Source organism: Brachyistius frenatus, unplaced genomic scaffold, assembly GCF_029030835.1.
Source record: "Brachyistius frenatus isolate BFR_SWC_R1_liver_20210118 unplaced genomic scaffold, ASM2903083v1 Contig_41, whole genome shotgun sequence".
NCBI classification, from domain to species: Eukaryota; Metazoa; Chordata; class Actinopteri; family Embiotocidae; genus Brachyistius; species Brachyistius frenatus.
The window spans coordinates 2813713-2833133 of NW_027210640.1; the positions used below are offsets into that span (position 1 = coordinate 2813713).

Below are 19421 nucleotides of genomic sequence, written 5' to 3' on the forward strand. Positions count from 1 at the left end.
CTTGTTGGGTTTAATCAAAGTAACCAGTCAAATTTGAAAACTCGTACAGAACCAGCAACAAAGGACACTGTGAGGTGAAGCACACGTGTAACTGTGACTAACCTGTGCAAATGGAGTTACGATCATGTCTTCTCCATGCCTGCAAAAACCAAAGTGATTTAGAGAAAAGGCCCCACGAGAAGAGACAGACTGGTTCAGCAAATATCTTGCGAGTCAAAATTTTAAAAACACAAATAATGACAACACATAAGGCTTTTGTTATTGGGATATCTGTCTGTACAGGAAGGCTGCAGTTGGCTGGGACCATGCCTGGTCTGAGTAGCACAGTGGATAAAGGGTGAGGACAGCAGATTGTATTAGTTGCACAAAGGAAAAGGTACACAGGCTGGTGCTGAACCTCAGACAACCATTGTTTTTGTGACTATGGAATAAATATGAGCTGCATGGAAAGAGAGAAGGGTAACTTTACAAAAATACTGGACAAAAATATACTAAATGCATCTAAACATTGCATTCATTTATATTTCATTTAACTTTGCATCAAATAATTCAATGGACAAATTTAAGCTCACTGACTCAGTTCTCTGGCCCAAATGTAAACTGTATGACTTAATCTTTTTTGATCAGTTCCACCATGTAAAACTGTTCTGCTGTCGAAGTAAATGTGAAAAAAGGCTAATGAATCAAAGTGAGCGATAACATTTTTCTTTAGCATTTAGAAGCTAAAGATTCTGAGTTGTGTCTCAAGAGTCGGTGGAGCTAAAAGGCAGCCGAATACTGACATTGCTTTTACTGTCAGATCTGTTTCTATGAGGGTCAAAAACCACAAGACAGGTTTGTATGACTACAGGTGTGTGCAGGTGAGGATCAGTGTTCATGCTCTGGCTGCTGGGAGAGCTGACTGCAGAAAAGGTGGAGCTCTCTGGAAGGTTCCGGGTCACAGCATGCAGCTCAGACACCTCCAGACTTCAGGGTAAAACCATGCTGGCATTGAAAAGTACAAAGTCCAGCAAACATTTTGACACTAAATAACTGTAATATGACCTATGAAGACTGAATTGGTTATAAATCAGTGCCGAAATATATAAAAGGACATTTTCAAACTGCAAACACGGGATATCATCATCTGTCAAATGCTTGCTGGGACTGCTTCTAAAACTTTGCGCTGGTCATGCTTTTGGAGTGGAGCACTGAGGTTTTTCAGGTTGTGCTCGGGAAAAGGTGACAGGTGAGCAGGAGGGTGAGGAGAGGTGACTCGTGACAACATGGTACAGCCCAAAGAGATAAAAAGAAAACACAAAACACAGCAATCTTCACACTTTCTCACCGAGGTAGCCAATTGACTTCCCAATGCTTCAATCCCTCCTCCCTTCAAAACAAAGCAGCGACAGCTATTGGTGGGCGAGGCCACATTTACACTCTAGCTTCAAACAGACTGCTAGCTGCGCACACAAATCTTTAGCTGTAGAAACAGAACCTGGATGCAAAATTAGTTTAGAGCGAAGAACATTGGTTTCAGGAGGTCCCAGAAGTAGAACTACTGTACGTACAACTACTGCTCTGCTGCTTAGTAACTCCGGATGTGCTGCCAAAAGCCTCTTTAAAGCCAGATACCAAAAAATTCTTAAGAGTGTAAACAAGACGGACTTACAAAAAAAATAAATAATGATTGACAATAAACTCAGGTGTTTTACTGATACGGTCCATGTCATCTGATGCTGTGCAGTATTTGTGAACAAATGGTGGAATGAAATACCAAACAAACAAAACACCCTGAATTTAGAGTTTCATAACTTTCTAAAAAGTTTACTACATGCATCCCATTTTAAAAATGTAAAATCCTAAATTTAGACACTACAATTTATTTTATTTTTAGCCCAGTATAATTCCAAATCCTGCAATACACCTGTCAGTCCGGAGGAAGATAGCGTTGAAAGTATACACGTGTGTCATGTGACAAAGTACAAAGAGTGATCAAATTTGCTTAGGAAGAAGGCAGGACTTCCATGAGAAAGCATTAGTCAGCGTGGATGAAATAACGTAACATATTTAACTTTTGTGAAATATCAAACATTACTTGCGTTAAATTGACTTTTTCTAACCTAAACCGTGATCTTTTTCTCAACCTCATTGCGTGTTTTTTGGTGATTAAACCTACGGCATCTTACTTGTCATGTCTAGGCGAAGTAAAACGTTACCCTGATACTGACACAGCATTATGAATGGTAACATTTCACTTTACAGGTTCACTACGAATGTTTGACAGGGGAAACATGGAAATTATATCATTTGTGAATATTTGGCACCTCAGATCCTTAATTGTCTAGTTAATAGTCCTTTCCTTCAATCATCAGCTGTCATGAGAAACCATTTGGGTGTTTTCTCTGGAAGAACGTCCCCTCGGAGGAACTTTCCCTCCACATCCAGCTCTGCAACACCAACAATGTGAAAGCTGAGGCCACAGGCTGATCGGTTTTCTGCTGAGAGCATCTTTAAATACTCACAGGTCGCTGGCAGTGGACGAGTTGCGGGACATGGTTTTGGGCGAAAGGTCGAAGTCGGAGTCGGAGCGGTAGAGGAAGGACTCGCGGCGCTGACTGTGGGGGAAGTTGGCCTGAAGAACCAGACCAGAGCTGGGGCTAGTCTGAGAGTCCAGTGGACTGCGACCCACCGACAGGCCATTCTCCACGTCAAAACTACAGGGAGGGAGAGGAAAGAAACAAATTGGATTATTTGTATCAGCTAATTAACCTGACAATCAGACTGAACTGCCATTTCATATCTTTATTTGTTTTATTCCATTATGTAAAATGATGACATGATTAAAAAATATGTGCACTGACCAACATCTTTATATTTACTCCTACTGCTAGAATTACCATATGTGCTGCTGCTACTTCTGTCACCTGTTAATGTTATGACATATTTTACATAATCTACTGCTACCAGTAGTAACACATTTAGTTTGCATACCACGATATTAAAAGAAAGCTTGCTCTGTTATATGACGGAACAACAAAGGCTACAAAATCAAAACAAGAAAGAAGAACCGAGTATGAAAAAAGACACAAAAATACATTAAGACAAAATGCACCTTATAAGGGAGAGTATAAGTAAGAACCTGCATGTCATTGAAACCCTGTGACACCCAAATACTCTAGGACCCTGCAGCTGCTGAGGACGCAGAGACTAAGACAGAGACAGAGAGGAGACAGGTTTGATAAGGACCAGACAAGGCTGAGATAAGGTACAATTAAACCTCTTCAGGATGGACGGAGCTGAACGTACAGTACGCAGAAAGCTGCAAGTCCAAATCAAGTCCCAGAAGTATCCCAAACAGACACAATGAAGTCTTTGACGGCAGAAACAAAGGAGCTTTAATTATAGGAGAGACACAAGCAGGGGATTCATGTGACTGTGTCAGAAGTTAAAATAATAAAATGAATAAAAAATACAGTTCTACTTGATGGCAGAATTAAAATTAGCAGCACTTCGATTTTCTCGTCTGACTTTAATGACCTTGTGATCGCTGTTTTTTTTTTGTAATCAAACGCACACTCACACACATCTTTCCCTCCGCTATCTCCTGGTGACGTCAACACAGGCATTCTACGTCAGCACAGCGATTACCCATAACTCCCCCCTCCACCGCCGCTCCCTCTATCACCCCATCCATAGCTGAACACTGAAACACTCCCCGAGCACCGAACAAAGAGTCGTTGACACTGTGACATTATGTCCCGGTGTTAAAGCCGGATGTTACTGGTGTGATCAAAATGGTATTATTTCCATATCATTTTTTTCTTTTTACAAAACTTTTATCTCTGATTCTACTCAGCTCCTGTCACCAAACAGCATCACAGCGACACCTGGCCCGAATAAATCGTTTTGTAATACTTCCAGTGAAGAAGAGGTCGGTCAGCAGAGTCCTTCCTTATTGCAGGGTTCAGCAATGCAAACCTATACACAGTGAACTCTCTTTTACCCCAAACCTTCTCTGAACCAAACCAGGTTCTTCATAATGCAACCACTATAGAGTTACAACCACAAGAGCAGAGATGTGAACGGGGGAGGAGAGGGTGGTGGAGGGTTCAAGTTTATCAACATGGAACATATCATTCTCTACTGATCTCCGCGGGATTTCACAGCTCACCATGTTCCCCGTTCCCTCAGCAAACTGTGCCTTGCTCAAGGACACTCTGACTCCACTGATCTAGGAGTAAAGAGTTTGCGATAAAAGATCGAATCCAGCCTCCTTTTTGCCTAAACTTCTTCCCTGGCCTAAATTCTACGTTATTAAATTATAAGAAGTTAATTGTTCAGGACTGAAATTTGATTTTAAACCACCATCATGTGGACACTTGAGAGGTAAAATGAACAAGCTTTTTTTCTGTATGACTTTATATCAATAAGATCCATTCTCATTCCTGATAGCCGCCTCCCTCTCCTCCCCTGGTCATAACAATAGAAAGCAGAGCACCAAGCAGTGGAAGGTTGCCTCTGCGTCTATTTTTAGCTCAGCCTGCCTGCAGCTCTCCAGCAGTAATAGTGCCTGATAAATGAAAGATGGCTATTATGCAATCGATGCTGAATGAAACAGGGCCAATTCACAGAAGCAGAGGGAGACAGAGAGATGAGGAGGAGGGCGAGGAAGAGGGATGGAGGATGTGTGTGTGTGTGTGTGTGGGGGGGGGCTGTATCCCGCACAGTGATGTGTTCAGCACCTCATACCTGATTGGTGGGACTTGGTGGAGGGGGGCGGGGCCGCTGCAGCAGCAGGGCTTACCTCAATGATGACACCCCACCGCCTCCATCCACCACCACACCTAGTTCAACCCCTCTCCACTCCACTCCACACCCCTCCCTCCCCCCTCACGGTGTAGTCGGCCGTGACGAAGCACCATCAGAGGAGACCAGTGATGTCAGAAGCTATAAATAGACCTGGCTGACAGGAAAGAGGGGAACTGGGAGACTAGTGACAGAGCTTACGTAGATGCACACCCCCCCTCCCTCCTTCCTCCTCCCCTCCCCTCCCCGGGCAGGGTGGAGATGATTTCTCCCCCGACATGAATACATTCATGAGGGATTCTATTTTAAACTGAACCAGGTGACTTCTAGTAAATGTAGGTCTCCTTCCTCCATTCTTATACTCCAAAAGTCCTTTTTAATCTTCCGTTCAGCTGAATTTTTGGGTGAGCAGGTATGATGGTGGTATAGTATGTCACTCAAGGACACTTTAACAGAGAACATGGTCAGACGTCCTCAAAGCAAATCACTGGTTTACATTCCAGCTGCACGGCAAATGTGAATTCAAACTGCCTTTCAGAATGGCAGAGAAATCTGCTCGTACTTTTTTATTCCCTCACAGAATTTAAAGTCACATTTCTCTTATGACTCGAGTTGCTTTCAGATTTTCCTCTCATTATCAGTGATGAAAAGACAAACCAGCATTTAAACAATCATGTGACAATAAATCTCTCCACTGAAATCCAGACGTAGAACCTATTATTAAGGATAAGTGGCCAGGAAATGAAGACTTACTTTACAAGTCTAAGCTGTGGTCACATCTCCATCACATCTGTGGGGAGTGACACGGGCTGGAATATGGGATATTTTACCAAACCCCAATATGTATGTTTTGTACTGCTGTTTAAGGCTGCAACAATGAATATGAAGGTTTACTCTACAGGCCACTGATAGGTTCACAGCTCCCACTACTGGGGAATTTGAAGTATTGCAACAACTATCACTGAATATGTTCTGTATTCATCCAGCAGCAGACAATTATTTATTTAAACTCAAATAATTGGTCTCTGCTCAAATCTAGTCTTTTGCATCCTGATCTACCTTCATTAAATCTATCTGAGCTCTTTTGAAATCATTCTCCATTCAGTCATTTCTTTCCATGTCAGTTGGTCAGTAAATCAGCGAGTGCTATAAAAATATAAAGTAAAGTAATTTGCATTGTGTGATTTTATCACCTCCCATCACCAGTAAAACGGAGAAGTACTTGACTGACAGTGGACAACTCTGATAATGTGGCGTCTTTGCAGATTGCAAAAAAAAAAAATGCAGGAGTTATTATTCAAACAGATGCAAATTACAAAATCTGCATGTAGACGAAATAGCATCACAATGTTTTGACAGTTTAAATCTACAGAGTTTATACTGCTTTGTAGATGGAGCCAACCAGTTAAGGTTTTTTAAGGGTAATGCTCATTTTTGATTTTTGCAGCAGCTTTTATGTCTACAAATCGTTGCACGAGAACTTTTTATTCTTACGTCAACTACTACCACTGCTTCTGCAAGCATCCCCCTTTAGACAGACAGACAGGCAGGCAGACAGAGAGGGAGACAGACGGGCAGACAGACAGGCAAACAGACAGACAGGCGGGCAGGCGGGCTGGCGTCTTGTTCAGTTGCAGCGTACAAGTTGACCTTGATCTGTCTCCTGCCTCCAGCATTGTTCTCCGTTTCTCTGACGTACATTACGGCTCCCTTTTCTCTCTTTAACTCTGTTTTACCAAACTTTTCTCACACACACACACACACACACACACACACACACACACACACACACACACACACACACACACACACACACACACACACACACACACACACACACACACACACACACACAAACACGTCCTTTAACACCCACATCCTAACCTCTGCGTTTGTTCCCAGGATGTTTAGTTTGCACCTCATCACCATAACCAGAGGACGGACGCTCATAAAAGACTGAAGTTTAATACTTTAGGTTTTATTATCAATTAGTCGATTGAGAGAAAATTAATTGCCAAGAATATTTGAATCATCATTTAACAGTTCTTGAGCAATTCAGTCAAAACATTTTCCAACTTTAACTTCTCATATAATTATTATCATTATATAATAGTAAACTAAATATCTTTTGGTTTTAAACTGTTGGTTGAACAAAATGATCCATTTCAAGAGTCTCCTTGTGGTTAAGAAAATTGTAAAGGACATTTTTCATAAAAAAAAGAAAAAAAAGAAAGAAAAAAACTTCAAAAAAATTTCTTATGAAAACAGTGTCTATTTTTATCAGTCACAATGAGCCTTTAATGTGACACTAAATCTAAAAGTGAAAAAATGTCACTGCTCCTCATTTATCGACTTGCTCAACCAGCAGTGATGTTGATGTTAGTGAGCTACATTCCCTTTGATGTTAGGCCAAGCCCTGAGCCATCTGCATTATTTGAGGCATTCACAGCACTTGTCATCCAAAGCAGATCTTATGTCCTCCTTATGAAGTTTTTTTCTGAGGGTAAATCTCTGTAACTGCACAATTAAAGTGGAAACGTTAGCCTGGGAAGACGACATGCATGTTTGTGACGTGGTCATGGGAACCAGGGCGGAGGGATCTGAGGAGCTTTCTGTTACGTATGCGAGAGTGATACAGAAAATAACAGTCAATGCCAGATGTTATTTGATGGGGGATGACACAGGCCCGTGGTCAGAGGTCAAAACACACGCATATACACACATGCTCCCTCCCGTTTTTTTTACTCATAGCGTGGGAATTGGCCGAGGGGCCTCAAACATCACACCAGGAAGGAGGCAAGAGGTGAGGAGAAGAGGAGGGAAACAGGCCAGGGAGCGCTTTGTAAATATCAGAGTGTGTGTGTGTGTGTGTGTGTGTGTGTGTGTGTGTGTGTGTGTGTGGGGACCAATTTTAGTTAGAAACTGTCATACTGAGGACATTTTGCTGTAAAAACTTCAAAGAGCTGACTGAGTGTTTAGCTTCTAAAGAGTTGAAGTTAGGTTTAGTGGTTATTTGGTTGTGGTGGTAGCGTCCTCACAAAGATAGAAAAACGTACGTGTGTGTGTGTGTGTGTGTGTGTGTGTGTGTGTGTGTGTGTGTGTGTGTGTGTGTGTGTGTGTGTGTGTGTGTGTGTGTGTGTGTGTGTGTGTGCGTGAGTGAGTGTGTGCACGACTGAGAGAGAGAGAGTTTAGGGAGTGAAGAGGGTTTGTTTGCTTTACACCTCAAGCCTATTGTACATTTGATCTGGAAGCAGCAGAAAAACAAGCCGCTTCCTCCTCGTCCAGCACCCTGACAAACAGATCTTTCCTTTCACTGTCAGTGTGTGTGTGTGTGTGTGTGTGTGTGTGTGTGTGTGTGTGTGTGTGTGTGTGTGTGTGTGTGTGTGTGTGTGTGTGTGTGTGTGTGTGTGTGTGTGTGTGTGTGTGTGTGTTTGTTTATGTCATTGTGACAGCACAGGGAGGAGAGGTTGGCCAACAGGGTGGGAGAAGAACGTTTTCGACAGAATCAGACTGGTGCGCTGAAAGGAAAGAAACGAGGCTCCTCTTTTCGAAGTCTTCGTTCCCTGACTGTAAAGTCAAGTGACCAAGCTCTCTGCTTCAGATGACAAACGATAATCCGGCAACTTCTCTGTTGATGAGCTGCTGCGCAAACGGTCTTCTATGTTCATGGTATCATATGGTAACTTTGATCAAAGCAAAAGAAAAAGGAGCTTCAACAGTTAGCTGGACAGAAAATTGTCTCTGTGTTTTTTGTTTGTCCTACATGATAGTTTAATATCTCGGGGATTTTTGCCTGTTTGTTAAGTACAACAAGATCTTATTGGCAAAACACAGACTGTTTTTTTAGATTATGTAATTTAGTCATTAACTACAAATGTAATGGTAAAATGTAAAAACTATGTAAAATACAATTTTAGACATGTAAATTCAAATGTTCTTTTTCAGTGTAGCTAAGACAAGCGCATCTCTATATTCCAGCTAGTATTACTGGTCTTAGGAACAGCTGATGATTTACTGCAGTCTGAGTTTTTATCATTAAAGTGCAGAAAAGTGCAATTTTCTTTACCATAAAATATAATTGTTGCCACATATATCACCCACACAGCACCGTCTTTGGAAGTCCTCTCATAAAACCACCCCTTCTACTCTTGTGTACGACTGCACTGGACTACCACACCTCCATGAAGAGCCAGTTGCTCTTTCTATTCACCTGACCAGCCGCTGTGGATCGCTGTCCAAACAGAGCCGCCGCTCCATGTCCAACACCAACATCTGATCTCAGAGCAGCTCATGTCTCTCTAAATATAGCCAAGGGGAGGAGAAGGTTGCGGCGAGTCAAGCCAGCTGCTGTGTTTATTATTTTTCTCCGTCACCTCTGACCTACAGGCACAGGAAGAACTATTGCCTTTGAAAACAGCAGACCTCCATGTTGATGGCTGTCACAGCAAAAAAAAAAAAAAAAAAAAAAGAAACAAAGAAAGAAAGAAACAAAGAAAGAAAGAAACAAAGAAATAAAGAAACAAACAAACAAACAAAGAAAGAAACAAAGAACAAAAGGTGGTGGCTAAAATGCGAAGGTCTTAAATCTACACCTGACACTATCTGAGATTGGAGCAAAAATATTACATGATGAATATTGTAGAAAATATTGCTGCAATTTTTATGTGTCTACTATATCTGTGTAATATACACTAAAACACATCACTGAAATAAAAAAAACGAAAAAAAAAAAAATTTGAGATAAAACCATGGGACTAAGGACCAATAATCTCTGTTGCACCATTAGTAAACTATTTTTATGATGCATTCATCTGGCAGTATTTTTTCAACAATAGGTTCATTGTTTAGTCCATAAAACTGAGGAAGAAAGTGAAAAATGTCAGTCACAAGTTCCTGTAGCCCACGTTGACACCTTTATAATGTTCTGCCTCTCCAAGCACTAATTCAAATTTATATAAAGAGTGAAACATTGAATCCTCAAATTTGTGATGAAGGGACCTTGAACTTTAGTTTTTGATAGTGATTTCCCAGCATACCTTCCAACAACAGACACCAACTTTTTTTTTTTTTTTTTTTTTTAATCTTATATGGAGCATAAAACCAGGCTCTGATGGATTTCTGTTTGTATAATTGCTGAACATCGGTGCTAATTGGTGACTCTAAAGAGTAGCACTTGATCTAAAACTGTTGAGGACAAACCTGACCATTTCTCTCTCTCTCTCTCTCTCTCTCTCTCTCTCTCTCTCTCTCTCTCTCTCTCTCTCTCTCTCTCTCTCTCTCTCTCTCTCTCTCTCTCTCTCTCTCTCTCTCTCTCTCTCTCTCTCTCTCTCTCTCTCTCTCTCTCTCTCTCTCTCTCTCTCTCTCTCTCTCTCTCTCTCTCTCTCTCTCTCTCTCTCTCTCTCTCTCTCTCTCTCTCTCTCTCTCTCTCTCTCTCTCTCTCTCTCTCTCTCTCTCTCTCTCTCTCTCTCTCTCTCTCTCTCTCTCTCTCTCTCTCTCTCTCTCTCTCTCTCTCTCTCTCTCTCTCTCTCTCTCTCTCTCTCTCTCTCTCTCTCTCTCTCTCTCTCTCTCTCTCTCTCTCTCTCTCTCTCTCTCTCTCTCTCTCTCTCTCTCTCTCTCTCTCTTGCTGTTGTTTTTTTAAGTCAAAATGTTTTTGGTGATTGTTTGTTAGAAAATCTTTACGCACGTGCTGAAAGTTTGGAGGTTGGACAAAGTTGGTAAAAAAAAATTGTGTTTGGTCAAAGACAGTTTCGCCAGGCAGTTGATCAACACTACATTACCAAAAACAACGGTGGCCTTTGTAGCAGACTGGTCCGTCAGACATGAATTCAGCCGGTGTGGAGCTGAGGTAGTTAAATTTTTGGAGTTCATGGCTCTCAGAGGTTGATTCACTCCTCTGGACGGGTATTGATCGCGGGGTCTATGTGCAGTTATTAGCTCTGTCCGCCCAGCCGGGCAGAAATCCATACAGCGGCAGATCAGTATTAACATCATTAGAAACTGGTTAGGAGGGTAACACACTGGGCCAGAACCACCCGGGGCCACACACACACACACACACACACACACACACACACACACACACACACACACACACACACACACACACACACACACACACACACACACACACACACACACACACACACACACACACACACACACACACACACACACACACACACACAGAGGCAGTGTGTGATTACAGCCCCAGCAGTAGAGATCTACATTTGGCACTAGCATCGACCTAAAAATCGAACAACCTTATATCACACTGGTGCACAACTGGACAGGCTGGTTCAGGGCACAGACACACACACAGACACACACACACACACACACACACACACACACACACACACACACACACACACACACACACACACACACACACACACACACACACACACACACACACACACACACACACACACACACACACACAGTCTTTGCCCAGCAACAGGCCATGCTGAGTGCTCCTCTAATCATGTTCATACTGCACTAATTGGCGCCTTTCGGTATACAGTAATTGAGTCCGGCAGTGAGCCAGGAGTTTGCCACTTCCTGCTCTAATTAGCCATGGGCAACCCAGGAGCAGCCAATCACATCGCTGATCAGCGGGACACAAGATGGAGACGACGGGGGGAGCGTGTGTTCCTTAAGTCTTTCCGCACCTTTTGTGTCTCAATTGTTTTTACGTGCTTAAGTCATGTCAAGAACTGAGAATCACACCTAATTATCATTACCATAACAACAGTAAGAGGAGTTAGATTGTAACTAAATAGAATGAAAAGCAATGGATAAAAAAAGAAGTACAAAAATTTTACAGTAAAATTCTACCTCCTATGTATTTATTTACCAGGCATGCACTGATACAATATATCAGACCAGATACTGACCTTATCAAGCGGACTGGGTGTCAGCCACGACATTACCGATCCTTCCCAATGTCAGTATAAAATCCACTGTGTGTCACATTCGTTCAGTCCCAACAGGCTGCAGACTCGGTTTTAAAAGCCACAACAAGTCCTGTCTCCTGTTACTTTACATAAAAATCATCCCGATGAGTTTGAGCAGTGAGGAGGATAAGTTTGGTTCTCGGTCACTGCATGTACCCGAAGTTGAGGTGTTCGGACAGTAAAACCTGTGCATTCGGATCTGTTTTATTTGTGCATAAATATATTTTTAGCACAAATAAAACAATACAATACAATTTCAGGTGACTACATATTCACCAAACTTGCATCCGTGCTGTTTCTCAAATGTAGTTTACCAAAAAAGCTGAAAGGAAAGAAGCGGAGCAACAACATGACATCGAGTCACTTTTTTTCTGTGTCAGTAATTTGTTTTTTGACATTATTGTTCAAGTTTCTGCAAAACTCGGCAAACAAGCCCCAATTTTATGTCATTTCTAAAACCGACACAAGCTGCGAAAAGTCCCCTCCAAAGCTCAGCCTTTCCCTACCCCCTACCTGGCCTCCCGCTGTGTCGGCGGAGCCCTGAAGTCTATGTAGGTGATCAAGTTCACCTGTGACAGGCTGCATGTGAAAGCCTTCTTTCCTCATTCGTTAAAAGTCCACCAACAACACCATTGTCTAATCCTGCAAGAAAATAATGGAAGACCGCCGCTCTGTTGGGAGTTTGTCTGCCCCTGAGTTGGTTATCATTCCTGGAGTCACAGAGATGTCAGGATAACACTCAGTCCACTATTCTGGCAAAGATATTCAACACAAGTACACACACAGTCACACAAACACAGTCACGCTTGTCTGCTGACGTCAGTTGTGGTTTCGTTGCTGTTGCTGCGAAGCCGATCGACCAGCTCGCAGGCAATTATTCCCGGCCCAACGCTCTGCTCACTGCAGTTTGTTTTTCCACCAAATGATAGACTGCAACACGAAGGACGCTGTGAAACGCTGTAAAACGGAACCAGCTGGCTGAACTTGTGGACGCAGGGGGACTTCTGCTGAGATGTTTGTGTCGTAGGAACGGAGAGGGACGACTCCGGGGACTCGGAGCAGAGGCGCCCTGTGGTTCAGCGGGTGGAGCCGTCAATTGTGAATTGGAAATGATTTGGGATCAAGTCCAGAGAACAACCATTGTCACATCAATATTCCCCGTCAGTCCTCACCTCGGGTCAAAATTTCTTCGTCACAAAATTTCAGATTAATGATGGCAACCTGCTAGACTGCATTATCTAAATACAGCATATCTGTTACGTATTATCTTTTATATAAAATGAGCAGATGATAGATCGCATGAGGAAAATCTATGAGAAGTAAAGAACTAAAGATTCTTCAGACCTCTGCTGGTCTAACAGAAGATCCAAAAAGGGATGTATGACATCATTGATGACCTCACATGCAACAGCTGATGGCAGCACAACATCTGGACAAGAGACTGAGTGTACACTGGAAATGAACAACGACAGAAGACTAAAGTCAGTGACAGCACCAACTGGGAAGGGGTCAAAGGTCAGTGGATAGCCACTACAGGTGGCCATTCACATCTTTCAACAGAGAGATGATATACGACCACCTATCACCACAAAGTTCCATACCTATATACTTCTGATAACAACTGACCGATCCTCATCCTCTGAAGAGGACTGTGACGTGGGGTTGAAAGCTCAGGTAAAAGCAAATATGTGGACCTTTACTGGCTGTTGGCAGGTGAGTGTCAAATTTCACTTAAAATACAGATTTGACCAATTTACTGACAATTATCTGCACTACGAGTGACCTTCTAAACAACTTAATTCTGTGCGATTTTTTTTTAAACCGAAAGGGAAAATATTGTAGAAAATGTCATCTAAATTTCCTCTTCAGTCAAAGAGGAAACGGCTGTCAGGACGTGACCCAATTTATTATAGAATTATTTTTCTGTCAGAACGTGTGAGATTTGTCACCGAGCAGAATCTGTCACTGAGAAATGGCCCACACAAGGTTAGAGACAAGTATGACTTAAACAGATGCACTGTCAGTGTCAGTGTCAGTACAGGTGAGTGAAGCCTAAACAGCAGCAGCGGCATAATGAGGCCGCTGATACCGTCATCTGACACTCAGAGCTGACTCACGGTCAGTACGACTCCAGAGCTAAAGCGACTCCCTATTTACATTATGTGTCAACATACTGGCAGCGTACAGTGACCTTCGACCTCAGACAGAGTGAGCTGTGCGTCACGACGCAGTGTGCTGAGGCCCACGGGGCCAGCCATCCTGCTGCGACACCACCAAAGGTCAGCTCTCATTTCTGAGCTGCTGGAAGCGACACGCTGCACGCAGACATGAAGCCAGTCGATACCCGCATGGAAACTCCACCAGCTTTCATAATCCTGAGACGTTGGTCTTTTCGTTTTAACATCAGATATCAGTCACTGTCATCCTGACCTGATAAGACACTTCTGTCTGACCACAGCTGCAGAAAATCAGACAGCAAACGGTGATGAAGCAAGAAGTCGTCCTTGCAACAAACGTGTCCCAAAAAGCGAGTTTCTCTACATGAAAGCACGAGCCAAACGCATCACACACAAGGAACACACAAACGGCTGCTAAATAGTTAAAGCAGATGACCACAGTTGTCAACGGCAGCAGAAAAGATGTACATCAACACTGCCCTGTTTACAGTACTGGTAAACTTCATTCTTTTTCCTACTCATGTCTACCTGCAGCTGCATCACAGTAAAACAAAATATCAGGCCTTCACTATGAACTTTGTATACTTTTGATAGGTTCTGACAGTTTGACATTTTTCACTGTGGATTTGCCACGTTTGGTACAAACAGATAAAACAAACAGGATAAAAAAAAAAAGCTGCAGATGCTTCTCTCAATGTGTTCAAACCTCAGACCATCAATATACAATCAGGGTTTCCGGAGTCTTCCTTTTTCTATAAGTGCATATCCAAGTTGAGTCAAACCTTTGTGTTAAGTAGTTTCAGGTACTATTCCACTTTGACGAAAACATATTAACCTGCTGGAGGAAAGGCTGTATTTTTTAGCAATTTGAAAACAGTATGTTGACCAACAGGCAAAGGAAAAGTTTGACAAGAATGAGAGCAAAGATTAATGTGGTGCACTGACTACAAAAGTGTTAAATGTGAAGATACTAAACAGCAGCCAAAAACATGTGATATCAGCAGCTTCTGTCCAAAAACATAACTGGAAACCTCCCTCCAAGCATGAAAACACAAACAGACTGATCTTTTCCAACCACATAAAAACCAAAGCTGTCACATGGAAGAACTGAGGTGTTAACTATTGAAACACTGAGCAGACTTTTCCTGAAACACAAACTAATGGAAGTTCTGTGGCGATATTAAAAAAAAGTGTCGTTTCCCAGGCAGAGAGGAGCACAAGGCAGCGCGCGCGCGCGCACACACACACACACACACACACACACACACACACACACACACACACACACACACACACACACACACACACACACACACACACACACACACACACACACACACACACACACCAGACATTTCCCCATGACTGTAACATGCTAACGTCTGACCTCAGCAACTAAAAGCTGTCTGCGATCAGCTCCAAGAGACATCAGAGCTCTGATATTTATTGCATCATATTAATTCACACATGAAAGACTGTGAAGAAAAGCTTTCAATGAAGTCAAAACACTGAACTGGTTATAAACAGATGTCCTTCAAATGGAAAAAAAATAAATGAAAAAAAAGTTTTTGGAATATATATATATCTGTGATTGTTTAGAAGTTCTTGTCTTTGAGGACTGCTAAATAAATCCAAACACCGACATTACCATGGATTGATGAGCTGTTCGCGTTCTCACTGTGAGTCAGTGTCTTGTTGACTTCAGTGATGTCTGCTGGGAGGTGAAACATAATGAGTAACTCAGAGTCTGATTTCACCCTTCATCATCATCATCACCATCATCGCTGAGGATACAGGTCTTATGATGGAAACAACAATGAAAATTTGAATTGAAATATGAACACAAACAAACAGAGAGGAAATGTGTGAATCCAGCCAATTCAATCCCTGATCATTCAAGTTACACAACACAAATATAAAAAAATAGTCATAAAACAGGTCATGTAAGGGCACTTTGTTGCAGCTTAAACGATTAGATAACTCATTAGTTGAAAATAATATTTGAAATAATTTCTAAAGCCAACATTTCTAGTTTCAGCCACAGCTCGGACTAATGATCCTTTCCTGATCAGTTTCTGTCAAAAAACAGTTAAAAATGTTTTTCAAATGTCTCATGTCTGACAAACAGCCCAAAACCCAAAGAAATTTTGTTTACAATAATATGAAACAAAGAAAAGCAGCAAATCCTCACATTCGAGAAGCTAATAGCATTTGTCACTTTATGATGAACAAATTATCAGAATAGTTGTCTAGTATTTTTTAGTGCAAATATGAAACAATTAGTCAATTACTCATTAGTCCGTCCGTCCGTCCGTCCGTCCATCCATCCATCCATCCATCATCTTCCGCTCATCCGGGGTCGGGTCGCGGTGGCAGCAGGCCAAGCAAGCTGACCCAGACTTCCCTCTCCCCCGCAAGATCTTCCAGCTCATTCTGGGGGATCCCGAGGCGTTCCCAGGCCAATCAGGATATATAATCCCTCCAGTGTGTTCTGGGTCTTCCCCGGGGTCTCCTGCCAGTTGGCCGTGCCCGGAAAACCTCCAGAGGGAGGCGCCCATGAGGCATCCTGATCAGATGCCCGAACCACCTCAGCTGACTCTTTTCGACGCGAAGGAGTAGCGCCTTAACTCCAAGTTCCCTGCTGATGTCCGAGCTCCTTACCCTATCCCTATGGCTGAACCCAGCCACCCTACGGAGGAAACTCATTTTGGCCGCTTGCAGCCGCCTCGTTCTTTCGGTCACGACCCAGAGCTCGTAACCATAGGTGAGGGTCGGAACGGACCCAGTCGAAAGCCTTCTCCAAGTCCACAAAGCACACGTAGGCTGGACGGGCAAACTCCCAGGACCCCCCCCCCCAGTAGCCCTGCGAAGGTAAAGAGCTGGTCCACTGTTCCACGACCGGGACGGAATCCGCACTACTCCTCTTGAATCTGAGGTTCGACATATGGTCGGAGCCTCCTTTCCAGCACTCTGGCATAAGCTTTGCCCGGGAGGCTGAGTAGTGTGATACCCCGATAGTTGGAGCACACTCTCCGGTCCCCTTTTTTGAAAATGGTAACCACCACCCCAGTCTGAGTCCATGGGCACTGTTCCCGACCCCCATGCGACATTGAAGAGGCGTGCCAGCCAAGACAGCCCAGCAATGTCCAGCGCCTTCAGCATCTAAGGGTGGATCTCATATCCCCCCCTTCCCCCCCTCCCCGGCGCATTGCCACCGAGGAGCTTTTTGACTACCTCTGGCCTCTGCCAGGGATATGGGTGTGACCCCCCCCCCCCTTCAGTACATGTTTGGGCTTGCCAGGTCTTTCCAGCCGACTCCCCCGCCATCTGATCCAACTCACCACCAGGTGGTGATCAGTTGACAGCTCTGCTCCTCTCTTCACGCGAGTGTCCAAGACATACGATACAACAACAAAGTCGATCATTGATCTCCGGCCTAAGGTGTTCTGGTACCAGATACACTATGAGCCACCTTATGCTCGAACATGGTGTTTGTTATTGCCAAACCGTGGGTAGCACAGAAGTCCAATAACAAAACACCACTCGGGTTCAGATCGGGCAGGCCGTTCCTCCCGATCACCCCCTGCCAGGTTTCTCCGTCGTTGCCATCATGAGCGTTGAAGTCTCCTAGGAGAACTATGGAGTCGGCAGGCGGCACCCTTTCCAGAACTCCCCCCACCAAATCCAAGAAGGCCGGATACTCCGGACTGCTGTTCGGTGCAGAAGTACAAACAACAGTCAGAGTCTTCTTCCCTGCAACCCGCAGGCGCATGGAGGCGACCCTCTCGTTCTCCAGGGAGAACTCCAACACATCGGCGCTCAGCCGGGGGCTCGTGAGTATCTCCACTCCTGCCCGGCGCCTCTCGTCCTGGGCAACTCCAGAAAAGGATAAAGTCCCGCCCCTCTCCGGGGGCTTGGTTCCAGAGCCAGTGCTGTGCGTGGAGGTGAGCCCAACTATATCTAGCTGGTACTGTTCCACCTCCTGCACCAGCTCCAGCTCTTTCCCCGCTAGCGAGGTGACGTTCCACGTCCCTAGAGCTAGTCTATGCCGCCGCCGATCGGCTCGCCCGGGCCCCCGGCCCAGCCCTCCGCCCGGTCTACATTGCACCTGACCCCGATGCTTGTCCACAGGGTGGAGGGTCCACAGGGTGGCTGCTCCATGAAGGCCCGGCCACCAGACGCTTGCCGGCGAGCTCCCCTCCTGGGTCTGGCTCCGGGAGGGTGCCCCGGTTTCCCTGATCTGGGCGAGGTGACCTCATTGCTGCTATTCATCGGGGGGGGGGGTCTTTTTGAACCGCTCTTAGTCTGGGCTGTCACCTGAGACCAGTTTGCCTTGGGAGACCCTACCAGGGGCTGATGCCCCAGACAACATAGCTCCCAGGATCACTGAGCCACTCAAACCCCTCCACCATGTTAAGGTGGCGATTCGCGGAGGAGCAGTCTATCGACAAAAAGTTAACTGCAGTTATAATGTATTTATTATGAATTGCTAAATATCCTCATAAGCTTCTCTAGTGTGAAGATTTACTGCTTTTCTCAGTTTTGTATCATTTTGAAGTTTTGACTGTTGGTCAGAAAAAACAGGACATTTGAGGACTTCTGGCTCCGGAAAACTGTGATGAGCATTTTTCACTGATTAATAGATTAAATGAATAATAATAGAAAAAACAACAACAACATAAATCAATAATTAAACTGATTTCGCTAAATATTTCTCACAATGGTCAATCATAGAAATAGGCATGAAAGTGTTTTCTACCACAGTATTAATAGTGCGAGTTCAGGGGTTTGAGAAAACATATATGACAGACTAGGAGATCTGGGAGAAAGTCTGACGAGACATGACAGACAGAGAGAAGACGAGACGGAACATGGTGCTGTGAGCAGCTGTGTAGTCGTATGAGATAACCGAGTGCAGATGATATAACTGTTTCAGGATGTCAGCAGAAGGGAGGTGACTGAAACGTCACTAACTCCACTTTTCCACACTCGCAGTCATAACTCTAAAAGCAGAAGGTGAATATCTGCACAGATAGTGCACAGTCCGTTTTGCCAAAAGCAGCTGTAAAACCTCAAACTTTACAAGGTAAAATGATGACGGTGGAAGTTTCCATGTTAAACAGATTTGGATGATTTTACTGGGGCATACGCTCTACTCCTCTCAGCTTTGACTGTTTTCTTTTTTACAGACATGTGGTCGATCCATCAGACCCATAAATACGTCTAACTCGGCATTCGTTAGCAATCTGCCTTTGAAGGATTCTTTTTATTAGTGGGTTGACATTATAAAGACACTTTGATGCCCCTCCCCGCCTGGCCGGGATGATGTCGTCATTACCCTCCGGAAGGTCAGCTGCAAAAATGTTGTATTTCCTTCTGTGACTCTTAAAGAAGTCGGAATTTTCAGGTATGCTCATCTGGTCAGACTGAAGTGTGTGCAGTTTCAATCTCTTATCATATGCTTTCAATACTTTGTTAACAAGGAGCCATTTTTTATCTT

At 43.8% G+C, this 19421-nt stretch overlaps 1 protein-coding gene across 1 annotated transcript in view; it reads right to left on the reverse strand.

Moving 5' to 3' along the window:
- pde4cb (phosphodiesterase 4C, cAMP-specific b) overlaps positions 1-19421 on the reverse strand; it is a 75681-nt gene that overhangs the window by 15833 nt on the left and 40427 nt on the right. Inside the window, exons 2-3 of the mRNA XM_069702367.1 lie at positions 2505-2696; positions 103-139 (exon numbers count right to left, since the gene is read on the reverse strand). Coding sequence (XP_069558468.1) covers positions 103-139; positions 2505-2696 — 229 coding nt within the window. The remainder of the gene's footprint in view (positions 1-102; positions 140-2504; positions 2697-19421) is intronic.